At 40.6% G+C, this 27,496-nt stretch overlaps 1 protein-coding gene across 3 annotated transcripts in view; it reads left to right on the top strand.

Moving 5' to 3' along the window:
* The window catches only part of KCNAB1 (potassium voltage-gated channel subfamily A regulatory beta subunit 1), a 345,911-nt gene that overhangs the window by 99,853 nt on the left and 218,562 nt on the right, over window positions 1-27,496 (top strand). Inside the window, exon 1 of one of the 3 annotated variants that reach the window (XM_081065791.1) lies at window positions 12,754-13,830. The exons of 1 other annotated variant lie outside the window; for it this stretch is intronic. In XM_081065791.1, coding sequence (XP_080921917.1) covers window positions 13,610-13,830 — 221 coding nt within the window. In that variant the 5' untranslated portion in view covers window positions 12,754-13,609. Of the gene's footprint in view, window positions 1-12,753; window positions 13,831-27,496 lie in introns of those variants that run through there. One more of the 3 variants, XM_081065792.1, reaches the window with a different exon arrangement.

Raw genomic sequence — 27,496 nt, 5'->3', positions numbered from 1 at the left:
CTGTGACCTACTGTGTGCCTGGAGGCCCTAATGGCTCTTGGTGGTTTTGTTGCCCCATTCCACAATGTGGGTGACTCCAGGAGGCTGCCTCAGGCACCACCCTCAGCTATTGCTGTCATCCTCACATGCCATCCTAGACCCAATGTGGAACTTTGTTGTGCCCAATGTGGAACTTCTTTGGGATGCCTCGGACTCTCTCTCAGCCTAGTTAGGGTTTCTAGATTCAGCCCAGTGATGGAGGAAGCACAGACTCTTCTGGGAACCCCACAGAAACTAAACTCATCATTCTTCCTGATCCATCTTGAGTCTTAGAGATTCCCCAGACCTCTGATCTCTGTCTACTTATAGTAAGTTCTATGTTCAGGCCTACAGTCTTTGCTTCTGACACAGAAGAGGAAGTGTGGGGCTTAAAAAACAAAGAAACAAATACCTTCTTTCAGCAAAATCATGTTTTGTTTTATTTTGTGTTTTTTTAACAGCTTTATTGAGATATAATTTGTACATCATAAAATTCACCCAAAATAAATGTGTAACTCAATGATTTTAGTAAATTTATAGTACAACCATAATCAAAATTCAGTTTTAGAACATTCCCATAACCTCAAAAAATATCCTCATGCCTGTTTGTAGTTAGGCCCTGTTCCTGTTCTCTGTCCCAGGAAAGCACTGGTCTTTTTTGTCTGTATAAATGGGCCTCTCCAGACCTGTCATACGTAAACATCAAATTATATAATGTATAGCCTTTTTGTCTGGCTTCTTTCACTTAGCATAATGTTTTTGAGGATAATTTATGTTGTTGCATGTTCCATTCTTTTAATTGCTGAACAGAATTGCATAAATATATAAATATAACACATTTTGTTTATCCACTTACCAGTTGATGAACATTTGGATAATTTTCTGGTTTTAGTTATTATGAATAATGCTGTTATGAGAATTCATGTACATGTCTTTTATGTAGTCATGTATTTTTATACCTAGAAGTGAAATTCCTTGGGCATATGAGAAATTTGTGCTTTTTAAGAAATGACCCAACTATTTTTCCACAGTGGTGTTACCATGTGACATTCTCATCAGCAATGCTTGAGGGTTCCAGTTTCTCCATGTGTTACGTTTTAATGATTAAACCAAAACACTTTTCATTCCCTATAAATCATTACTGGGAATGAAAAGTATTTTGTTTAATATTTTCTGGATTATCCTTTCTTTTTAGAGACAGGTCCACTTTGATCTTATTTTGTTGAATTGATCCCCTGACAACTGTATTAAATTGCCCAGTTTCCAAGCTTCCTTTCGGATTTAATGTCACTGCCTGCTCCTTGACTTCATCATGAGTCCTGTGACTGGAATACTCTGTTCTTGGAACTCGAGTTCCAACTGAGTCTTGATCCTGAACCCCAGGACGTTATGATTCCAAAAACTACCTCTGCTGACGTGATAGTGTAAGCATTTACCAAAAAAGAAGGTTTCATTCAAAAACTTGGGGGTACTCTGATCAGGAAAATGGTAAATTTAATAACAAACCAGCTATTTCTTAAGGTTTTGTCACTGCTTTGTTATTCCCTCCACAGCTTGCATGCCTCATAGCTTCCATTCTGCTTGTTTCATTGCCATCCTACTTGTGTCATTGCTACTTCTACCTCCCAAGTAGTCCATGTGCCATTATCTCACCACCTCTGGGCCTGTGTTCCTTCCAGAGAGACCCTCTGATTTGGTGGTTCTTTCCATTCTCACCATGGGTGTGGTGATGGATGATCCTTTCATGTGGGATCTCTGTCCCTGAGCCAGTATTGTTCCTGGGCAAAGAGCCTCTGAGTGGGGCATGGGCAAGCCCACCTTCCCTTATTTGACCTATGAGACTTCTTCTTGTTCTCTTTCTTCTCACCCCATCAAAGAAACCGCTTTCAGAGGAGAGTTGTTCAAACTTGTGCTCTGGGTGAGTGTACATCCCTATATGGTCTTGGGCTATTTGGTTGTATCTTCAGTTTTGCTCTCTTGTCAGATTGGAAAGCAAGTCCAGTCCAATGCCTTCTCCTCTCCCCATCTTCCTCCCATCCTCCTCCCCTGTAACCCATGCTTTCCCCAAACCGGCTGTAGTCATTGAATGGTAGCTCCCAAAAAAATCTGTCAACATCCTAATCCCTATAACCTGTGAATGTGACCTTATTTGGAAAAAGTATCTTTGCACATGAAATGAAGTTATAGATCTTAAGATGAGATCGCCGTGGATAACCCAATGACAAGTGTCCTTATAAGACACCTGGAGGTCAAGGACATTTGAAGGTGGAGTCAAACATTGGACTGAAACAGTCACAAGGAATGCTGGGAGCCACCAGAATCTAGAAGAGGCAAGGACTGAATTGTCTCTTAGAGCCTTTGGAGGGGACATAGCCATCCTGACATCTTGATTTCAGATTTCTGGCCTACAGAACTGTGAAAGAATACATTTCTCTTGTTTTAAGCCACCAAGTTTTTGTTTGTTTATTTGTTTGTTTAATTTAAAACATAAAATATGGGTTGTTTCTAAACTCTAACTGTTGGCCACTGGATTCCTTCAACTTCCTGTGTCAGAATGTAGCAACTGATGCTGAGAAGCCAGATAATCTGTGACCACAGCCCTAGGAAACTAATATATTGACCTTTCCCAAAAAATGACCAACCACTTCCCCATGGAGTTTAGTCAGCAGATTATGTTCAAGTTTTGTCTCCCTTCAAATCTTTCCCTACATTTGATTTTAGCTAAAATTCTTTTCCTTTTCTCAGTCCCCTCCTCATTCCTACTACTCCTTTGCCAATATTTCCTAACATCTACACAGAAATACCATATTGCATTTCTCTCTTCTTCTCTCATTTAACCACCATGTAACTCTGTAAAAAAAAAAAAAACAAGTAGGAGGTAGGGGGGAAGGGTGAATGCAGAACACTGGGGACAAACCACAATTATTAGCGATGTCTCAGAAATTTCAACATAGTGATTAGATTTCTACCCAGTTCTGGCACTATCCCAGAGTTTGGTATAAATTCATTTGTTCAGTCAACAGGAATTATAAAGTACCTCTCTGCATAGCCATGTGGTAGACTGAGACATGTCCTTCTCTCCTAAGGAGCTCAGCTCTCATTAATTTGATTGACTATGGACTTATATCGGTTCTCTTCCATTTAGTAGAGGTCAATTCTAGGGAGGGTCAATCAGTCTTGAGCTGACAGAGTACTCGTCATTACCAAAAATTCCTTTAATAGTTCATGTTTAATTGTTGCGATCCTTAGTGGACCAGATTACTTCTTGCCTGCCTCCCCAGCAGGAATCCATATCAGATCTAGAGGGAAACAAATAAACAGTGATTTGATTTGCTAAATTCTTCTCTACATCAGTCAGCAAAGCTTACTGGTGACATCTGGGATAATTGCTTACTTTTTGTTAAAAAGTAAGCTGAGTTGCCTTGGTGATGTTTATCCCACAGTACTGGTGCTGTGAAATAAAAAGAAAAAAGGCATTGGTCTTCCCACCACGATAAGTACACCTACAGGCTCCTCATTTCTTCAAGCATTATTTCTATTTTTCTGGGTATCACTTTTTGTTGCTGTTTCATAATGTGAAAGTAAAATGTACTTGCAGCAGAAAATCATATACTATCAAAATAAAGGAAATAAAAATTACCCCTCGTTCCACCACCTACCAGTAACTATGAATAATATTTGGGTATATCAAATATACCCAATAACCAAATATATTTGGGTATATGTATATCCTTTTGTTTCTCTGCCGAGATAGATAATTTTTGCTTCTGTCAAAATAGGCTCATCCTGTACATATTATTTTGTGAATTGTTTTTTTCAGCTCACAGTGCATTGCAAACATTTCCCCATCATCTTTCTATTAGAACTGGCAGTGAGAAGCATCATTCTTCCATTAGCAGATTTTACTTGATGGCTGGCTGATTCCAGCAGTCTCCTGCTGTTCTTCCTCCATTGAGTCTCTTCTCTTATGCCTGCAGGCCATTCTATTGGCTTCCAGATGGAGCTTTCAAAAATACTGCTTTACACTCCGCACCCTGGACCAAAATCCTTGATGGGCCGTCTTCCTTCGACCTGCAGCTCTCCCAAGGAGGAGAGGCTTCACCCAGACTTTTATTCCAGGCTGTTGGCAACAGACTCCAGTTCACTTGCATGATTTCTAACTACATCCTTTTAAAATAGGCTTCCCTCCAAAGTGCTTTGCTCATTATTTCCCAATAGGCCCCTCAACACACCCCTGCTGCCTTTGCTAAAGTTGCTTTCTCTGCTGGTGTATCCTTCCACCCCTATTTTCTTTCCTTGCCTGGGTTCTTCTCTGTCCCTAAAGGTCAGCTCTTTTCTGATACCACCATAGTTTCTCTAACTGCCCTACCCCCCGGGAGTCTCCCCCTCTTCTTATAAAGTGGGTATCAGCTATGCCACTTGTCTGACATATGGGGCAGGCAACTAGTCATCAATAAATGTCTGCACGCTCCCCAGCCAGGAAGGGAGCCCTGTGAGAAGGGGCTGAGTCCTCCACTCTTTTCCTCGTCAGGGGATAGAACTTGTCAACTGAACAATGAAAAGTGCATGCTGACGTGGTGATCAATGCATCGTGACGACAACTAATTGTCTTAAGGATAATGTGAGAAAATGAAAAGACAGACGAAGACGTGCAAAATGATAGCCGAGGTAACTACCTTGAAAAGTTGTCAACTATATCAAATAACAACAACCAGTAAACTATGCATGAAAAATGAAAACCGCGAAAACCCAGAAAATATTAACATTATTAAACATTGAAGGTCTGGATTAATGCGTGACATTTTTTTCCTTTTTGCCTCCACGTATCACTGTTTCCTCTTGGAATCTGTGATGAGTTTATAATTTTAAAAAAACAAACTTTATTTTATTTTACTTACATGAGTAATACATGTATATTGTAAAAACTTCTGACAACACAGTGCCCGATAGAGCACACGGAGAGAGCTTGATCCTTATATCCTCCAAAAGAATTTTGTTTTAAATGTAATGAAAGCCTCCAAAGGGAAAGACTTAAATGAGGAAAAAATCCCATAAGATCTTAGATCTGCTCTTTTTAATAACACCTCCCCTCTGAAAATGAAGACTAAAGAGATGAGAGAAGACATCTTTTATAAAAATATAATAGATATTATGAGGTAGAGTGACATGTATAATAATGGCGTTCTCACCCTAAGACCAACAAATTTGAATGGAAACAACTAAATTTTAACCCATGAATGTATTTTTGGAAATATCTTCAGGTTGCTTCTTTCTCTCAACCCTGTCAGGCAAGGGTGACTTCAGGTGGAAAGCTCCTCCAAAGTCTGATTCACTTCTCAGTTTTGCAAAGGTGAAGATGAATGTTTATTTGACTCCATCTATAGACTACTCAGTTGAGAGCCCAATTAATTTAGATGTTTAATAAAGGCTGATGTCCCCACCTCCCTTTGCTCTGGAATGAGATAATGGATGTAAAAGCCTTTCATACAATGCCTGGCACACAGTGGGTACTCAAAAGTCTTTCCCTCTCTCCCTTTCTCCCTCCCACCCTCTCTCTCTGCCTCCCTTCTCTTCCTCCCTCCCTTCCTTCCAATTTTAGATTTAAGTTGTCATGAAATAAAAGTTTTTAAGATGCTGTCTTAGAAATCATCACAGTTCATCAATTCCTTGAAGCACATATTTCCCCTTTGCTGAAACTGTGACATAATTGATAGCTGCTGCTGGCTTGGGATCCCTCAGGATGTGGTAGTTAATGCTGGAGGTGTGCGTCACAACTTTCAGAGGGGGCGTCACCAGCTTGGGGAAAAATCCCAGAGACAATTGTTGAGCATGTTTTCTTCAAACAAACAAACAACAACAAAAAAATGCCACGTTACCAGCACAGGGGAGGACAGTGTGGACATTAATGACTCACAGTAAAACATCCAGAAGCATCAAATTCTGAATGTGAACACATGTGGGGGATTCTTTAACCAATTTATTCCCCTTATATTTTCATGTATGTACATGAGTGTAAAAAAGCAAAAAGTATTTGGTTCTGACTTATAAGAAATTGAATCAATCAAAAGTTGAGGAAGAACTAATGGCATTTATATATAAAAAAAATAGACCATGTGTCCCTGTTTTCTCCCAGCTCTATATCCAGGTTCCAGACAAGTTTATGAGAAATTACCTACCATGAAAAGGCCTGAACAAAATAATATGAATTGTGAATTTTCTATTTTTCCACACCTGCTTCCTACAGTACTGTGGCACCTTGCCTAAAATGTATAAAGCGATAGATAAATACTGGAAATCTTGCTGATATAGCTGATGTATCAGAAGTTTCAAATTAAGGAAATATTTGTCAGTGGCTGTGGGTATAGTTTAAATATTAATTGAAAAGCTTAACTATCCTTAATTATGTTTTGGTTTGGGATATGTGGCTGGTGATGTAAGAATACTTGTATTGAGCCTGTCCTCAGCGTTTCCTGGTAGGGGTTCTCTGGTGAACCTTATCTTCCAGGGGAGGAGACGAGTATATGATAGGTTCTTCTATTCAGCAGAGCCTTGAATATTTCCAATTTGACCTCTCAATTTTACTTTCTTTTTTATCCCCAAACCTATGCCTATCTAAATGTGGGCCCATGTTAATTTTCACTGCTGGTTCAATTTGTCAGAATATGATAAATTATTCTCCAAACCCACGTGTTAAGAATTTCTGATAAATAGCAAACTCTCACTCTAACAATTAATTCCTCTTTTAATCACAAATAATAAGCACATAAGTGGCTTGCCATCTGCACACATGCATGCTTAAAATTATTTGGATATTAGCAGCTTCTTTTGTGTTTTGAATGAATCCAATTTTTCCTGGCTGCAAAATTAACTGTTTTGTGGGCCTGGCTGGCTGTGGTTTCCAGTGGAATATAAACCATAAGTTCTAAGTGGACTCAGCAAAAAGCATTTAATTCTGACTTTACTTATAAGAAATTGAATCAATCAAACATTTTCCAGGAAATTGTAAGAAAAAGTTTTTCTTGAGCAGTAGGAATAAAGTATTATGAAGTATTGAAAAAGGTTGATAAAAGGCATGTTCAAAAGCTACCAAAAATGGATGATTTAATTGTTCTGAATTTTTCAGACTTTTAACATAGAATTTTCCTTCCTCATAATAAGAATAGGGCTTTTATTAAATTATATTCATTGAATGGCACTATTCAAAGCCCTTCTCACAAGGAAGTTCTTGCAGTGAGGAGCAGTGTGCACAGTGGTTAGGAAGTCAGGCCCCCCCTCCCCCCCTCCCTGCCTTAACCAAGGTAAGTCCCAGGTCTGCAGCTTCTTGCCGGTGTCACCTTGGGTAAATTAACTCCTCTGTGTTACATGTTTCCTCATCTATAGAATTCAATTGATAACGTAGCACCCCCCTCATTTGATTTTATGAGGATAAAATGAGTTAATACATGTAAGGTGTTCTTAAGAGTTTCTAGGATATAGGAAGTGCTCTGTAAGTGTTATTGCTATTAGTAATTGCTGAGGTCTCCCGGTGAGCTTGAGTGAGAGGAAATGAAAGACTTCCTCACAGCCCAGCTTTAATGAATTGAGATGGATACTTAGCAGTTAGCCCATGTCCCCGCTGTGTGTGGGCCAAGCACTGTATCATGGAATTCCCACCAACATCCAGGGAAGCATGTTCTTGTACCATTTTTTCCTCACAATATGTAATAAATATGTATTTTTATGCCTCAGGAGTCTGAGGCATAGGAAGGTTGAGAATACTGCTCAGTACACATGGGAAAGAAGGGGTAAATCTGAGCTGGGATTCACACCCAGCTCTAACTTACTCCTCACCCTAGAGTCCTTCCATGTTACCATCAAGACCCTAGGATGACCATGAGAAGATAAGGTGCAAGTTAAGGAGCCTGTGGTCTGTTGCTGACCAGCTCTGTACCATGAGCCAGTGATGACCCTTTGACATTATTTCGAAAGAATTCCAAATATCAGGTAATGATAGAGACGAGCTGAGACCAAGCTGAAAGTTCAGGGTAAGTGGTAATTTGGCTCTGTAATCTTGTAATCTGAAAACACAACTCATGGAATGTATAAAACAAGAGAGGATCTTGGAAATAAATATGTATCGCCCTCGTATTTCAGGTGAGAGAAAAGAGGCACAGAGAGCTGTAATGACACCTGACGTCACAGGCAAAGTGACATATCCAGGTTTGGAACCCAGGCCTTTGCCTGCTGGTGCAGGCCTGTCTCTACCACCTCATGACACTTCTGAGGTTTCTGATTCCGGATGCCCAGTATAAAGCAAGCCCTTAAAAGGGCAAATTGGCAAAATAAGGAGATTACTGAGAACACGGAAAAGTACTAGAAGTGCCTTGAAAACCACCACTTTTTTTTTTTCTTTAATCAAACATCACCATGTAGAGCCTGTATGCCTTTGTGGAAAGGAGTTGTGTTTGGATCTGTCTTTGGAGCACATTTGTAGTGTTGGCTTAGGATGTGTAGAGTGGACTGATAATGACATTCATCGTGGTCTAATAATGACGTTTAGGAGCACATTCCTGAGAGAGCTCCATAGTTTCTCTTGACCAAAAATATAAGAATTAAAATAAAAACAAGCAATATCTGCATCTGTATTAATTTGTTAAGGCAGCTACAACAAAGTACCACAGATTGGGTGGCTGAAACAAGAGAAATTATTTTTCTCAGAATTCTGGAGGCTGGAAGTCCCAGATCAAGGTGTCAGCAAGATTGATTTCTTCTGAGACCCCTCTCCTTAGCTTGCAGATGGCTGTCTTCTGCCTGTGTCCTCGCATGACCTTCCCTCTTTGTGGGGCTTTGTCTTAATCTTTTCTTCTGATAAGGCCACCAGTCATTTTACCTCAAGACCCTATCTCCAATACAGTCACCTTCTGAGATACTTAACTGGGGTTTAGGACTTCTACATATGGATTCAGGGGGCCCATAACAATATCTATGCCTCTATCTATATCTCTATATACATATACACCTGTATCTGTATCTGTGCTTATATCTACATCGATATCTATATCATTTGTGGGTCTTTTGTGAACCTGAAATAATAATAGAGAGAACTCCTCCAAATCCTACTGTGTGACCATGAAAAGATACGTATTCCACATCTGATTTTCCCCGCTTCATTAGCATGTGGCCTGTTAGCACGAACTTATTAGGAATGAGCATCCTCACAGCCGACTATTATCCAATTTCCGGGCTCCTGAGACCTACTGCTCCATTAATGCGGGCAGGGTGAGCTCAGCTGGGTAAGTCACCAAGCTGCTGGCTGGTTGTCAGAAAGCCCATGTGGCGACAGATCTGAAAAGGCGCACTGTGGGCAGCAAGGAAGAGGCTTGCACTGTGAGCATTGCTCTGGCCTCAGGTCTTTGATTCTCTCGGAGGCATGTACTGAAGGCTGGAACACTTGCCTCTACACAAGAGGTGCAGATGTGAATGTGGGACAATTATTCTCTCCTTTTAAGGAGCAAGCTATCTAAAAGTAGCACGTGCGGGATTTTCTTTCTTTTTTTTTTTTAATTAATTTTATTGGGGTGATAATTGTTAGTAAATTTACATAGATTTCAGGTGTACAATTCTGTATTACATCGTCTATAAATCCCATTGTGGGATCACCACCCAGAGTCAGTTCTCCTTCCATCACCATATATTTGATCCCCTTTACCCTCATCACCCACCTCCCACCTCCTTACCCTCTGGTAACCACTAAATTATTGTCTGTGTCTATGAGTTTTTGTTTCTCATTTGTTTGTCTTGTTCTTTTTGGTTTATATACCACATATCAGTGAAATCATAGGGTTCTCTGCTTTTTCTGTCTGACTTATTTCACTTAGCTTTATTCTCTCGAGATCCATCCATGTTGTCACAAATGCTCCTATATCATCTTTCCTTAACGCCGAATAGTATTCCATTGTGTATATGTACCACAACTTCTTTATCCATTCATCTATCGAAGGACATTTTGGTTGTTTCCATGTCTTGGCCACCGTAAACAAAGCTGCAATGAACATTGGCGTACACGTGTCTCTATAGAGAAATGCTTTTATATTTTTGGGGTAGATACCCAGGAGAGCGATTGCTGGGTCATATGGTAATTCTATTCGTAGTTTCTTGAGGAACCTCCACACTGCCTTCCATAGCGGCTACACCAGTCTGCATTCCCACCAACAGTGTATGAGAGTTCCTTTTTCTCCACAGTCTCTCCAACACTTGTTACTATTTGTTTTGTTGATGAAAGCCATTCTGACTGGGGTGAGGTGATATCTCATTGTGGTTTTTATTTGCATTTCTCTGATGATTAGCGATGTTGAGCATTTTTTCATATGTCTATTTGCCATTTGTATGTCCTCCTTGGAGAAATGTCTCTTCAGGTCCTCTGTCCATTTTTCAATTGGGTTGTTTTTGTTGTTGTTGAGTTTCATGAGTTCCTTGTATATTTTGGATATTAGCCCCTTATCAGAGGAACTGTTTGCGAAAATCTTCTCCCATTCAGTTGGTTGCCTCATTATTTTGTCAATAGTTTCTTTTGCTGTGCAGAAGCTTTTCAGTTTCATATAATCCCATTTGTTTATTTTAGGATTTTCTTTCTTTTTTCTTCTTTTTTCTTTTAAGGAATCAAGTTTATCTAAGAATTTGGCATACTCCCATACTCCTCCTTTCCTCTCTCCTCCTTCCTTTGCTTCCTTATCACCCTCTCTCAATTATTTATAGAGTGAGGGCCTGCTATGCATAAGGCACTCTGCTTGGTCTTGTGGGGGATAAAAGGGTGACTCAGAGGCACTCTGCTATGCATGTTTTATTCTGATAAACTATTCCCTCTGCTGGTTATGTTTTCAGGCATTGCTCTTAGTTCTGACACTTCAGCTAGCAGTGTCCAGATCCCTGGCACCCTCAGCAACCCCTCCCCCGCCCCCCCCAGCATTGGCAGCACTCTTACCTCAGGCCTTAGCCACCTTCCACACCTCCTCCCCCTTAGTCACTGACAACTGACCCCTCTGGCCCTGTGGTGGTGATTGCTATGTTCCGTCTTCCCTCCCAGGCTGCTTTATTTTTTCCCCATTTTTCAGCTGTTCCTTCTGATTCCTCCCACTTCTTCCTCTTCTCAATTTGACTCTTTTCCTGATTCGCATTGATCATTTCCGATGAGCCAGCTTAGTGTGAAAAAATAAACATTCTAATGATCTGCTTCCTCTCTGCCCACTGCTATTTATTCCAGGGAACAAAGATATGCTTCAAGAACTCCTGCCTTGGAGTTGAGAGTAAAAAGAAGGCGTCCTAGGTTCATTTGTCCCTTTCTACAACCCTCACCCCCATCCTAATGTTACTTCCCAACCACTGAAAACTAGACAGATTATTTATATTTTAAAGTAGAGTGGGAAGGGCATGGAGGGTAAAAGAGGAAATTCCACAATATGCTTTAAACCTCTTCTGCAGGTTATAAAATGTTAAGATTCATATCTGGAATAGAACTGAAAACAGGCACAGATTGTACTTAAAAATTTTATTTCTACACCTTAATTTGGCTGGAAAGAAGTGGTCAGACCCGCTATTTTTATTTTATTTTATTTTTTTTATTACATAGACACAGACAGAGTGTGTGTTCTCCCCACACCCACTAATCTCTGGGATGACAGTCCCTTTCCTGATAATCAAATTCATGCCCCAGGCAAAGTCCCTTCCCTCTGTGAGGGCTGCCTGGGCATCCATGAGCTCCTTGAGGGACAGCCTTTGTCTAAGTCACCTTTGTGCCCCAGCAACAACAAACCCAGGTACCTAACAGGGTCTTAGGAGAAGCATGGGAAATTAATAAATGAGGAACTTTCTCCAGCTTGCTGTAATCATTCCCCCTTTAAGCCCTAGTAGACTCAGCGTCTGTATAACTCACTCTAACTAATATGACCTTGACATTGTCAATTAGCCCGTTTAAGACAATGCTTTGTACTTCTCACCCAGACTGCTAGTTCCTTGAGGAGAAGAACACTGCTCCATTTTTCTCTGCCACATTTCTCTCTATTGCCTAGTACAGAGATGGTGCTCATAAATATTGTTGGTTTGAGCTCTGTTTCTTTTTGCTTGACAGTGGTGTCTGGAAACAGTTAGAAAACTGATTTGGCAGAAGCCACAATTTTAGTGTAAATTCATCATACAAGGATTCTGGCTTCATGCATTTCAAACGGAGAAATAAATTGTTATTGGCCAATTGGTGCTTGGTTTGATTCAACCACATTTATTGAGCAGTTGCTTTTCACTTGACACTGATCCAGGCAATGTTCCCACCTCACATAGTGCTGCCCACCACTGATCTGGGGACAGTGCTTGTCCTCACCAGCTGGCAGTAGATGACCAGCAGGCAGTGTACATGCTTCCGGCCACTGGCCTGGACCTTTCTGGATGGTGATGTGGACCTCTGCTCACTTAGTGCAGCCCCTTTTTGGGTGGTGCTGGACTGCCCCCTCCTCGCCCATCCTTGGCCAGCCTTGGGGAGCCAAAATAGAGCCTGCAGCAAGTTAGCTGTCTTGACTCCAAAAAGTCTGCACTGTGGCTTTTCAGGAAACTTCAAACTTATCTGCTTAAGAAATAATGTGCAAAGGGTAAATGAACCCTGGCAAGGCTAATAATAGGGACTTTAGGCTGTTTTAGCAAGCCAGCCAGTCACAGAGTAATCACGTGTTAATTCACTGGCATGTTCAGTGGCAGAAACACCCCCACGCCACCCTCCCCCTGTTCCAACTGTTGTGCTGCAGCAGGATTTGATCTGAGTCTGAGCAGAGTCCCCCTTCATGAGCAGCCCTCCAGATTCTGTTACAGCAAAGTGACCCGCGCCTTCCCGCCGCACACAAAGACGAGGAGCTCTTTAAGGGAACTCACTGCCTGCTTCTCCTGCAGCTCCAAACCCGTGTCCCTGTGGGCTCAGCGACCAGGGCTTTTGCCTGACAATGAATAGGGAGGGGTCTTGAAGAGCTCCCGGGACCTCCCAGAGACGGGCAGGGGGGGAGCTGACAGGCTGAGTGGATGAGGACCCCCGGCCCCCGCAGCCGGGCTTGCGTGGAGCAGCTTCGTGCGATGCCCCGCGTGCCAGCTGAGCGTCCTGCCTGAGGTCCAGAGGGTGCCGGCGGCGCGTCTTGCGGCATGCCTGCGTGGATCTGAGCCGTCGCCCAGAGGCGAGCCCGCATTCAGACGCGGCGACGGGCTTCCTGCGGGGCTGTGTGTAGTCGGCACGGGTGGGCAGCCCTCGCTGTCTGCAAAAGCCTCCCGACTACGTGGACGTGGCTGTTTGATCAGCGAGGGGACTGCCCGGGAAGACTTGCTAGCCTGATCCGCGCTCCAGCGGCGGTGCCAACTTCAGGGCTGCCTGTTTACTTCTCAGGTGCCCGGGGCTCTGTCCTGCACCGCAGCCACGTTCCCGGCCCTGAAGTCTGCCGCGAGGACTCCTCGGACGGCATCCCAGGGAAGGGGGTGCGCCAAGGAGGGGTTACAAGGCGAGCAGAAACCCTCCCAACTGCTCAACCTCTGGTGACTGCCTGTGTTTTGGGGTTCTGAGCGGGACCGTGTGCTGCCCGGGGAAGCAATGCAAGTCTCCATAGCCTGCACAGAGCACAATTTGAAGAGTCGGAATGGTGAGGACCGACTTCTGAGCAAGCAGAGCTCCACCGCCCCCAATGTGGTGAACGCAGCCCGGGCCAAATTCCGCACGGTCGCAATCATCGCACGCAGCCTGGGGACGTTCACCCCTCAGCATCACATTTCTCTCAAAGAGTCCACCGCAAAGCAGACTGGCATGAAATATAGGTATGGATGTCTGGTTCCCTCTGCCCAGGGTGTCAGTGTTCTGTATAGGTGCAGTGGAGACAGGTCACCGGTTTTGAAAAGTGACTTACTCATCTGTGGGTTGCTTAATTTAGAATTCTCAGGTGTCTCTAAAATAGCTCTTTAGCAGGGTGGGAAACCCAAGGTGGTTGTGTTGTGTTGTGTGTGTGTGTAGGATTTTTTATTTTATTTTTTAATGTGGCCTATTTTGTGCATTCTAAAGTATTACGAACAGCTTAGAAGCTGTATGAATTCCAGTCTGCGGAGAATAATACACTGCTGGAAACTGGTATTGAGATCAGGGTAGTTTTTCAACAGCAAATGTGATTGTCCTATTTTATGGCACAGACTGTAGTTTCTGTGATTACACTATTAAAAATAGTTTCCATGTAGTACTGCTTTCTTATTTATCTTTTGAAAGACCGAAATGCTATGCAAGCCTTTGAGGAAGTTTTGTTGCAGGAAGAACCCCCCCCCCCAAATGGCAAATTAGATTGAACACTGACATATTTAAATCTAAATTCCTGCTCGAAATAAATGTGGGCCATGTTGGGAAACATGGAGAAAAAGTCAATTGTTGTAATACAACTATTTTCCTTATAAAATTTTAAGCTCTGTCTTCCTCTATGTTGTTTTCCATAGTTGGAAATCTTCCTGGTAATAGTTGACGCTCTCTTTAACAGGGGATGACTTAAATTTGATAAGTAGAAAATTTCATTATTCAATTATGTGACTCCTGCCTTCTCATTATGTCTTCTTTGTACTAAGCCTTTCTGACTTTATTTCTTTTAAACTATTATGCTTCTAATCTCTAAAAGTGTTTGCAGATGTAGAGGAGAAAAGCTAATGATGCATCTTCCGAAGGCTTTGGTTACTCTCATTTGCAGATAGAATTTAGTCAACGATTTACAGTTAACTATCCAGCATCTTTTTTAGGAACCAGATTTTAGAATAGAAAGAACTTAATGCAATTAAAACAATGCGCACCTAAGACCGTTTCCCATGTGGGGCTTTTGAAATAAGCATTTAAAACAATTTCTAACAAACTTGTCCTTGAAAAAGTTTCTTTGCAGAGTTACAGGACAGCTTCTCATTGCAAAAACTCCAAGCACTGTTGTTTTGATGTATTTCTGAGCCATCAAGAAAGAAAACTGTGAGTGGGGGGTGTCCGAGCATTAAAAACCATAGCTAAAGCTCTTTGCCCCAACCTCAGGACCATGCAAGCAGCCTGACTCCGGCCACCTCTTTGAAGTGTCTGCTGTGTATCTCTGCTTTTCCCAATATTTTCATGAAGGAGAGTCGGGCCCCACAATGACAGTTTACTAACTGAGACTGCAGTATTGGGTGCATTGGCATCTTCTGTTGCTGCTTCTGTGGCACACACCCAACCCCTGCCCTGTGGACGCAGTTCAGGTGCTGAGATGGAGATGAACTGCTCTCTGCCTTCCTTGGTGGGGCCCTAGGAATGGGACACTCAGGGTTAAAGCCGATTACAAAGGTGATTTGGAGTGTGGCCGTGGGCACTTTAGCAACACCATGAACTTTCTTTTTGTAAACCAGAAGAAATGAAAAGTAACACCCTTCATTTATTGTGGCAGAGTTTCATAGTTGCTTGTGGATCATTGTACTGGAAGAATTTGGTCTAGTGAAGGCTTTTAGAAGGCAGGAGATTTCCATTAAGGATTTGCTGGTAACTTACAGCTCAGCTCAGATGGGATGATAATTGTCTCCCCTTGCCAAAAGCTCAGTGGGCAAGATTCACTTGGGCATGTTTCATTACTGGTAACTAAGGACAGCTCTTTTCTACAAAATGTTAGCTATACGTGGTCTTCTGTATACTTTGAATTCAATTATACGATTTGCTGTTTATGGTGACTGGACAAGATACCTTACCTCCACTTTCTCTCTTATTCTGAACCATTCCAGTTATATCAGGCTGGTGGTTTTGTGTTTGTGACTTAACCCCTCTCTTTTTCAAATTCCACTCCGGGTGACCTTTAGGAAAGAGATTATGAGATTATGCCAAGTGTACATTAAGACTTCTTAGTGTTGGAGAGAGAAAGAGAGACAGAGAGAGGCAGGTGGAGAGAAAGACTAATTATACACTTTATCAAAAATAATAGAAATATTTTTATTAGCTTAATTATCCTTTTCTTTGAAATTGATGTCACCAAAATTTAATGTGCATGTATGACTATTGATCAATGATAAATAGCAAAACATAAAAAATATAATGCTATAGAGTTGGGGAGGTAATTAGCTTGCGTAAATGACCAGGAGAATGCCTGAAGGAACTAGAATAGAAAGTCAATGGCTAATTGTGTTTAAAATAATAGTCTCATCCTAAAAAATGATTTCCATAGGCATAGCTTAATCTGGATCCATGAACCCTACAGGAAATCAAGATCATTATCTTTTTGTGCACTTTTTTTTGAAGAGAGTGTTCATAGCTTTCATCAGAATTTGAAAAGTGTCTACCACTCAAATATTGTTACAAGCAGTGTTATAGAGTGAAGAGGTATTCAGTTAGTCAACAAATATTTACTGAGCATCTATTCTGCACCAGGAACTCTACTAGAACTGGGTCCACAAAGATGTAGAACCCAGGCAAGGTTGGGGGCTTACATTCAGGTTGGGGAAACAGACCATGAATAAGAAAACAAATAGTAATCTATTGTGAGACATTTTCTTATAAAGGTTATAATTTGGGGGGAGATAGTCATGTCTGGGCCTTCTTGGTTTATCCATTTTGAGGCTGCCATGTGGTCCTCAGTTCCAGGATTGTGGTTACATTTTGAGGCATGAGTAATTGTGCCCATATCTGCCACCTGTTTTTGCCATCCCAAGGACTTCTTTCAGGTTCCAATTCTGCTGTAAGGTGCTACTTGGCCATTGAGGACGTACTTATAACCCTGGTAAACTAGTAGAATGCCTTCTACTGATATAATGCCTTATGATTTTTAAAGCCCAACCCATATCATAGTCTATGATTACCATTCATAAATCAAAAACTCATGAACTTGGGATTTTAGAAAAAATTAATATATGCTTCTTGTGTGAAGCATATACATTCTGCAAGAATAAAATGCTCTAAGCCTCTGTTAGATCCACACTACCATTGTGCAAGACTCTTGCATAAAATTTGCTGTTGTTTCAAGGCTGAGGATGAAAAAAAATCCACTAGGACAATTTGCTACTTAAATGATACTGTCAGCCCAAGAGAACAAGATTTCACTTAACGTTTAGCCTGGGGACTATCCTGTATGTAAATAACATAGCACTATTTTGTTTCTTCTAGTTTTTATACTTGTGCTTTTTTAATGCATGAGAGTTTATGTTATTTTTACATTTGTTTTTAATCTCAGAGTTCATCACACTGTGTTAGAGTTTGAGGTACCATCTTCAACCATATACATGATAAATGTAGATAGGATAGATGTAAACACATACATGAACCCTTCATCCTGAGAAAACCAAATCACTTAGAACAGAAGTTAAGTCAGATTTGTTTGGTTGTTTTTGCTTGTTTGGTTGGTCGGGTGTTATTAATCTATTTATTTATTTTTTTAATAACTTTTTAGAATGGTCCAGCTACTAGTGTTTGACGTGATCTCAGAGATTTTGTCATTCAGAATTGAGCACATTTGTACTGATAAGCTACCCCCAACCCTCATTCTAAAGTTGTTACTTTAACTATAGAATAATTTCAATATTGATGGACTCAATTTCATTGAGAAAAATTTTATCTGTAACATATACATCAATGTCAGTGTAACCTTGTGCTGTATAGTTACATAAAACAAGCTTTGAAATTCTTAAGAGCATTCTTTACAAGAAGAAATATTGTCTGAGCAATAATCTTTAATTCCACTAAAAATTTCTCTTTTCCCAGTTTTTTTTTAGGCTAACCATTATCATTATTGTCATCATTTAAAAATTTTTTGAAATAATTATATATTCAGGAATTCACACATACACACACACATGCACACATACAGGGAATTTCCGTTTACCCTTAATCCAGTTTTTTCCAGTGATAACATCTTGCGTAACTCTAGCACAACATCAGAATTAATAAATTGATGTTGATACAATCCACAGAATCTATTGAGACTTTACTAGTTGCGTATATGTTCATGTGTGTGTAAGTTTATATGTCTATGCAATTTTATCACATGTGAGGGTTTGTGTAACTACCACCACCGTGAAGAAGCAGAATTGTTCCATTACCACAGGACTCCCTCAAACGCCCCTTTAGAGTCACATCCATGTACTTCCTCCCCAATCCTTAATCTTTGGCAACCACTGATCTGTGATCCATCTCTATAATTCTGTGGTTTCAAGAACATTATATAAATGGAATCATAGGTTTGTTTTTTTAAAATATTTCGGGACTGGCTTTTTTCACTTAGCGTAATTCTCTTGAGGCCCATCCAAATTGTTGCATGTATCAATAATTCATTTCTTTTTATTGCTGAGTAGTGTTCTATGCTATGGATGTTCCACAGTTGTTGTTTTTTTAACCATCCATTGAAGGACAATCAGTTTGTCGTAATCATTATTTTTAGCATGTAATTGGTACTGTCAGATTATAACATTATTTCCAAATTCTTTCAGTGCCATTCAGTAGCTCAGGAGATAAAATCCAAACTACCTAATATGTTACCTGAGGTCCTTCATGGTCTGGCTTCCGTCACGCTTTTCAGTCACTACTCTTTGTTTTCTCATCTTACCTCCAACCTCATGCTTTTTGAGAAGAACCTACTCGAGAGAGGGCTGTTCATGATACCCTGAACCTTCTTGGGTTTTTGTTGTTGTTATTTTTAATGTCTCTGTGTCATTTTCCATGCAGGTCCTTGTGCTCTGGAATTCTCATACCCCTCTTGGTCAGTCAGGTGAACTCCTAGGTATGCACCCTCCAAGACTCAACTCTAGCATAATCTTCTCTGTGAAACTTTTCTTGTCTCCATCCCATATAGCATTAAATATTTGCTCTTAATGCCTTCACTGCATCTGGTTCTTACTTCTGTTATGCAATCATGGAAATGATTGATTGCGTAGTGTTGCTATTATCTATTTGCATCTGTGTCTTCCCCATTAGTCCAGGAGCAGCACGGGGTCTAGATTTTATTCATCTCTGTAAACCAGAGTCTAAATTTGGCACCTGGCACATAATAGCTACTCAATAACTGCTAGAGAAATGACTACACATGTGGGACATTCCGTTAATTGTTGGAGATACAGAAAGTGAGAGTCCTCTCTTGAGCGTTTATAGTTTAATCGGACTAGTTTTCTACACAACATGGCTGCATATGTTAAGTAAAACAAAGAACGGTTGCTGTAGTTTGAGGAGACCTCATTCACCAAGGGCTTCAGGAGTCCGGGATAAGTTTCATGAGAAAGGTCAGTGGAGCTTGGTATTGAGGAAGGAGAAATACCAAGAAGAGCAGAGAGGAGACGGACAGCCGACTACAGCAGGGAATGCAGCATGTCTCAAAGACTGCATGGAGTGGTGAGAAACAATGGAATAGGGCAGAGGGCTCGTGCAGGGAAGTGGTGAGAGAGCATCTTGTAGAGGTAAAGAGGGGTCAGATTATGGCACCCTGGAGGTCACGGTAAGCAATTTAGACACAAAGTAAACATCAACATTGGTGGAACCATTATGAATTTTTGCTCAGGGTCTCTGATTACAAAGTTCTGTTAAGAGAGGCTTAATCTGGAAGTTGGTCCAAATACAAATTTTAGAGTTGTAAGTTTGAAACAAGAGACTTTGTGTTGAATTCCATAGCACTCTCTATTTTCCTATATAGAAGCAACATTCCATAGAAAAGACTCAGACCAGATGTTTTTCCCATGCATTCCTTTCCCAGCCTTTTTATTAAAGCACTCATCTCATCCACTGTTCTTTACCTCCCACGAATGGTGGGCAGATTTTGAATCAAAACAATAGAAGTGAAATCAATCTTGTCATCTGATTACGTAAAAGGCACCAAGTGTGTGTGTGTGTGTGTGTGTGTGTGTGTGTGTGTGTGTGCCCCTCCATACGGGGAAAAGTGGGAGGAAATAGGTGGGCTGAAGTGGAGGAAGAGGAGAAGAGCCAATTCTGTGGCTATGTTTCAAATAGAAATATTTGACTTTAGTCCAGAGAAGAGAGCAGCTTGTTATTTAAAATACCTTTTTTTTTGGTAAAGAATACATTTGTCATTCCCACTGACTCCTATGGGTGTGGGCTTTCACTCTCTTCTTCAGAGCAAAATGCTGAGAATGGGGAGGTGGAGAAACCTTCCTGAAAATTAGTTGCTGATTCAATCTCATCGAGTTTATTCCACCTCTGCAAGGCACCAGTCAGAAGTCTGGCGTTTATGGGATGGTGAGAAAACGGTAGGAGGAGAGGGAGCCTCCCGGAAGTTGTTAGGCAAACGTCATTTCATGGCTCTGGAAGTGTGTGTGTGTGTGTCTGTACGCAAGCATGTGCAAGTGAAGGAATCCATCCAAAGTGTTTTCAGAAACAGCTTGTCTTTTGGCTGCACTCTTCAATAGGGTTGTTACAGATGGAATCCTTAATCTCAAGTCCACTCAATGACCCCCTTTAGAGGTGCACTCATTTTTAGAGATATCCTTTTAAAAAATGTTCCTCAAACATTTCAACTTGTGATAATTTGAAAAATTTTGTGAGAGAAGGAGGGAAAAAATCACATTAAATTCAAAAGGAAAATCATATTAATAAACTTGACTGGTTCTTCAAATTTATTTCACCCAATTTATAGTCCAGCATTAGTATATTGATTAGTATATTGATTCTTGAGCAGTATGAGGTTTGGGTCCAGTGAATCTGATCAAAATATAGAACTCTTGGTTTCTCTGAGTATTCTTCAAAGCTCCTTGTAGGAGAGAAAAACCTCTTTATGAGAAGAACCGAATTCACTAGCATCAATTCATACTTTGCCTGCAAGAATTTCAAAGCCATTCTGATAGTTATTAGACATAATAAAAAATGATTCGATGTTGCAAATTAATCACGTTGTATGCTTAAAAAAAATCACTGTCAACAGTTTTCCACTCTTTTGAGAATTGGGAATAGAGTGATAGAGACTGAGAAATTTAAGGCAAAAATCTTTCAAATTTCCATTTTACTATTGAGAATGTGGTCACTAGAAATGACTGAGCTGTGGAGGTTAGCAGTGAGGAAACTTTAGATGCCATCTAGTTCAGTCACATTATTTTATACAGAACGGCCAGTTCTTTGGTGAGAGTTTCTCAGGCTGCCAATGGGACGGTTAAGGCCAATCTCAGGTCTCCTGACTCCATGAGCAGGATTCCTTGCACTCCTTTAGCTTCTACCTTGCAACTTCTTGGTTATGTTCCCTTTTTCAACACAGGAAAGAAGCACAGGGCATGCAATGCTTCTAGAAGGGCCAATTCCCTTCTATACATATGCACAGGTTGCATTTCAAGCTTTCTCTTTAGAAGAAGCAAAGCCATGACATGCACCGAGAGAGCCAGACCAGCTTTCTTCATCTCCTGAAGAGTCGTGAGGACTCCAAAGGGTCCCCACAGGAGCCCTCTACTTGTACATGTTCTGAAACTGACATAAATTATTTTCCAGATGATAGTGTAATTAGCATTACAATTTGTAAAGAACTGGTATCTTAGAAAGAGCTGCAAAACTGTGCGCACAGATGACCGGAGAGTGCTAGAAGTCAGTCCTTGATAAGAAATGCTCATTGGGGTAGTCAGTGTTGAGCATACTTTACTCTTCTTCATGATTTTAGAGATTACTTTGACATCTTGCTTCCAGAGCTCAGAAGCAAAATACATTTAAAAATCTTCATTGCAGATTGATTTTCAGTTACTCAGATTGGAAACCAAAACAAAAGCCCAGCAGTGATTTTTTTTTTTTCTTGGACTTGACAGCTAGGGAAGACTCTGAGAGCAGCCGCACAGGCCATCTGGTCCAGCCCTCATGAGAAATCTGTCCTGTTTTTCCAATTTGCACTGTGCAGCAACTACTTGTGAAGGCCCCTGAAGAAATATTGTGTAATTTCCTTTCACGGCAGTCATGAAAAAATTTGGCTCTTCTTTCTAAGAATTGGGACCATTCATTAAGCTCTGAAATCCTCAGAGGAAGCCATAAGGTGAGGGTTTTTAGAATTCTTGCCTATTGTCTAGACTCTTAACAGTCAAGTCAGGTTGGAAGGTGAAGACAGAAGACTGAGGACTGAGAAAGCAGGGGCACAGCAGTGAGGCAAGGGAGTGACACACAGAGGATCCCAAGCCCCTTCGACATGAGAGGGGACTCCGTCCCATTCCTGAAGGATCATGAAAAGGTCAGATTTGGTATATGAGTTTTAACGGTAGTTGAATATGCACATAAAAACTAACAGCTTAAATATGATTAATTTGCCTTTTGGTATACTCTTATAGAGAAGTTTTTTTTTTGTTTTGTTTTGTTTTTTTAATCTATCAGATGTAAGTATAAAGGCAGTTGTACATGACTAGTATTATTAACAAGGAGTTTTCTGTATCGGTAATTACCGTCTTCCAGGAGGCTGTCCCTGCAGGGACTCAGCTGCAGGAAATTCCAAGCACCATGCTCTTCGTGATGAGTTTGTATCTACTGGAAGGCCCGTTTGGTTTAACAGAACTCATACGTAAGAAAAGCAGCGAGCTTTTTCCTGAAGAACAGATGCTAATACAGCACCCTTTCCCTTCTCTTTGAAATTAGTTTCCACTTGAAACTTGGTTTTTATGTTACTGAGATTTTGTTATTAGTATATCTGGCCTAAGATCAGAGCAACAAGCTTGTTGTAAAAATCAACTGTGTAAATAAAATGAGTTTAATGAGTGCTATTAGGTTGGTGCAAAAGTAATTGCAGTTTTTGCAATTATTTTTAATCTTTTAAACCGCAATTACTTTTGCACCAACCTAATACTTCTTTCTCAGCTCAAGAACCAGCAGCGGATTCCTCTGAGGCATCTGATGAAAAGAAACCTTTTGATTTTCTACCACTCCAGTTCCTCCCTCAATATGCATGCACAAGTACTTCTGCATTACGGAATCTTTGCATTCACTGAAAAGACTGGAAATGCTCGGAAGAAATCTTGTCTGATTGCAGAGGGTTTTCATCTTGTTAGAAAACATATATGATCAGTTTTAATAAGGAGAAAATAAACGAACTACTGTAAAGAGACTCAAATCGAGAGTGGGTGTTTGAAAGTTCATGGTCTAACTTCCCACTCAATAATGGCTTGTCTTTCATTTTCAAGGAAGAAGTTTAAGGTTTCAGTTTCCAAAAGCAATCTCCTGGAAATCAGAAGGGTTGGATCTCTTAATCCATAAGAGCACAGGATCATTCCTTAAGAGAGAAGCCAAGTGCATACTTGCCTGAGGACTCCAGATTCCACCAGATGTTTCCTGCTGGCTTCTGGACCTTCTGTGGTCCCATTTCAAAAACATGACATGATTTAAAAGAGGATACAGCAAGTATCCTTAAGAAGCAAATCTGGCCATTTCTCACTGTAGTAGTTTCCTATTGCTGATGCAACCAGCTACTACAAAGTTAGTGTCTTAAAACAACACAGATTTATGCTCTCAGAGTCCAGAAATCAGAAGTCTAAAATCAAGATGTCGGCAGGGCAGTGTTCCTTCTGGAGGCTGCTGGGTAGAAATTCATTTTCTTCCCTTTTCCTGCTTCTAGAGACCACTTGCATTTCTTACCTGGTGGCTCCTTCCTCCATCTTCAAAACACGTCTCTCCAACTTCTGCTTTTGTCTTCACATCTCTTTCTCACTTTGGTCCCCTTATAAGGACCCTGTGATAACATTGGGCCCACCTGAATAGTCAGGGATAGTCTCCCTGTCTCAAAATCTTTAACTTGAATACATTTGCAAAGTCCCCTTTACTACATAAGGTAATATTATCCATAAGTTTCATGAATTAGGATATGAATATCCTTCCGGGGCTGTTATATAGCCTACCATACATATCATGCAAATATGTTACAAAAGAGAAGGGAGAGTTAACGGAATCCCGAAATATCAAACATTACATCCTCATCCCTTTCTTAGCATCTGAGACATATTCAGGTGAGGCAAAACCACCTGAATAATGAGGTCATTGAAAATGCAGAGCGCTGGGGATTTCTGTGTGTAACACTACAGCTTAGGTTTGGAATCAGAATAAAAATGCCTGTTCACAGTGTGTAGTTCCAGTGTGGAAAAGTTTAAATAGTTTTTTCTTGACCGTGGCAATTACTACATAATGGTAGCTACATGGTGCCTGAATCTGCTCTGTTCCTTAGACCCCTCGATGTAGCACTACTACGAATATCCCTTTTGCCGTTTTCCTTTGTTTTTTTTTGTTTGTTTGTTTTACTTTTGAGACCTAAATACAAATTAGAAGATTTGGAGGTGCACATGAATACAAATCAATGGATAACCATAAAGATCAAGTTATAATTAAAATTCCTTTGGCTTAACAAGTATAGCTACCTCCAACTTTCATGACTAATCAACGAAATATGGAATCACCCTCCTCCCCAGCCCACTTTTCATCCTGATGTCATGCCCCTGTGAGGCTCTGTGCATACAATATGACAGAACTTTACTCTCCTGTAGAATTCATGCTGTCCCTGCCTTACTAACATTATAGCAGTGATGTGGGGGAGGAAAGACAGAGTTTCTTGCAGGGATGTAAAATTCTTTTTCCAAACCTATCTATTAAATACTATTCTCTTGAATCCATTAGGTTGGCCAGTCATTTTATTTTAATCACAAAAAGCCTTTTTATTCTTATTCATAAATTTTCAAATGACACAAATTTTCAATTTAAATCTCATGCCGGTTTCCTCTGTGGACTTTTGTCTTACCTACCAATAGAGGAAGCTGATTGTGGCTCTGTTCTTTCCATCTCTTTCTAAAGCCTCATAGCTCCTCTACCACTGCTGCAAATATTGGGTTTCAAAGATCATATTCTTGATGCCAAATCATTTAAATCTATACCTTCTTTTAGAATGCAAGTAATAAATACCAGATTGCATCAAATTTGGGGAGAAATGTTAAAGGCTGTAGATCAAAGTAAGTTAAAAAAGATTCACTGCTGGAACAGAAATCAGGAGAGTCAAGAGTTAAAACTCAATCTTGGCCTATAATTCAGTCTCTCATGGACAGATATTGTTTCCTGAAGGCTGTAAGGTATGTAGTGCTTGAGTAAAGGAAATGAGAAAATGACCCCTTTGAGACCTAGCTGACTGTGAACTGTGAAACCAACCTGAACTCTATAGCTGGGGCACAATGCACGGGCTAGAATGCAGTGGTGGAGGAAGAATTCTAAAATAGGAAGGGAAGGTGTTGTAGAATCCCTCACAGGGCTAGTCAGTGCCACATGCATTTCAATTCAGTGTCACCATCTTTATATAGACAGGACAGTGTATTTAGAGCCAACAGGAAACACTAAGTACACTGAGGTCAGGAAGGTGAGGTCAGGAATCCCACCTACCCTTGCTGTCCATCAAACTATAACCAACCAACAGGGTCTGTATTCTAATTCAGAGAAGACGTTTTTCTTAGGCCTAATGCAAATTCAACAATGGACGTTGGTTAATGTTGACAGCAGAAAAGAAAAACAAACACATTGAAGTCTGTATGTTAATTCCAGTAATGAACTGTGCCTGATTACAGGTCATTGATGGCCACTAATGAAACAAACGTGATGAGTTTAATAAGTTTACTTCAGTTTCGTTTCTTAGCATGAAGGCAATACTATTCATGTGACAATAACATTGAGCAAAGTATTTGACCGTACTTTAACATTGATTAGTTTTAGGAATGGAAGTATTCATAAAATGTTAGTGTATGCTTTTTCTTGTTGGTTATTCCTATTTAGGAATGGAAACATTCATAAAATGTTAGTGTATGTTTTTTCTTGTTGGTTATTCCTATTAAGGAGATTAGCCTGGTCTGTACCTATTTTGAGATGGAAATATCTTGGGGACAGTATTTGACAAAAGGCAAATGCTAACTATCAGACTGTGTGAATGACATTCTTTGCCCCTAAAACAAATCTTACTTTATGTTGATAGCCTATGTAAACATTTAAACCCAGGAACTGAAAGAGCTTAATTAATATTATTTTTGTGCTTGAGAAAAACTCTGAAATGAGGTAGCAAGGAGTGTTATGGCTATTTTCAGTTACAGCAACTGAGGCACAAAATACAACCTAATGGCATATTGTGCAGTCCAAAATATCATTGAAACTTTTGGTTTCAGTGGTAAGCTCAGACAGCTTCTAGCTTACTTTTCCTTATAGTGACCAGCAGATGTTTATGCCAGTAGTGAATCAGGACTGAAAGAAACCTAACATTTGCAAATGACATTTCTGGACCAGGGAACAAGGGAAAAAGGTTCTATTTTCCCTTGTTGGAATGAGGCAGTAGAATGGTCCAGGTGCTCGGTGTCCTTCATCCTTACTTTGCCCAGAAAACCAGGGCAGAGACAGGGTGGTGCAGCATGATGAGACAAAGAATGTGTGCTCAGGAGATCAGAGCTAATCCCAAATCCACAGGCTGATGGCAAGTTCATCAGCCACTGTTTAGTTCTGGTACTTCAAGCTATTAGAAATCTGCATCAAGGAGGGGAATACATGCATCTTCAGGTGTAACTAGTTAAATTTATATATAACTCAAGGAGGTACCAGAAGGTGATTTTGGGGGGCAAATATTTGTCATACATATTTGGTCCAGCAAGGTGTGTGTGTGGGTGGGTCTGGGTGGGTGTGTTTAAGGTGTAAACACATAACATGGAGTTGTAGTGGTGAATGGCTCTGTGGGTTCATGACATAGTAGCCAAAGGTACTACAGCATTTGTTTACCCAGCTTTGTCTTTACTAGCAAATAGCATCTCTGTGTCCCGGTATCTGTAAGATGGTCCTGGTAATCCTTTTGGGGTTGTTTGCAAGATTGCATGAGAGAGTACAGATTGTTATCCATTATAATTGTCATTACTGTCAGTAAAAAAGGGACAAGAACAAATGAGGCTCTATGAGCACATGGTAATATCACTGTGATAGGTCTTTTTTAAACATTTCTTTTTGCTTTAGAATATTCATATTTTAATCATCCCCAGCTCTAGCACAATGTCTGGCATGTGATCAGTAGGTGATCAGTAAAAGTTTGTTGGGTGGATGAATGGATGGTTGAATGGTCCAGTTTTCATAAGCTTCAAGGATTATCATAGGATCATATTACATTATGTTATATAACTATCTTGGATTCCAGTCTAGGCTTCATTCTTTACCAGACTTGTCCTCTTCACATTCATGTTGGGTCTTCTTTGCATTGGAGTCGGGAATCCTGGCTGCTGGAGAGCCTGAATTACCTTTGCTGTCCCCCATGGTTTCCATTAGATCTACTTACACCCAACCTTGTAAAAGAAAAGGATGTAAAGTGGTCCCCCAAATCGCGTGTATTACAACAAGAAAAAAGAAAAAGAAAATGGCAAGGTAAAGACAGACATTTGGATGCTTGTGACATTTGTCTTGTTCAGACACTAATGTGTGTGCACGTCCTTGAGAACCATCAGCTGGCCCTGCACTGTGTTGTTCCAAAAGAGAAAAGGGCAGCTGTATGCAGGGTCTTAGGGGTGCGGTGGA

Source organism: Rhinolophus hipposideros (assembly GCF_964194185.1).
Source record: "Rhinolophus hipposideros genome assembly, chromosome: 2".
Taxonomy (NCBI): domain Eukaryota; kingdom Metazoa; phylum Chordata; class Mammalia; order Chiroptera; family Rhinolophidae; genus Rhinolophus; species Rhinolophus hipposideros.
This window is presented reverse-complemented; position numbering and strand designations above follow the sequence as displayed.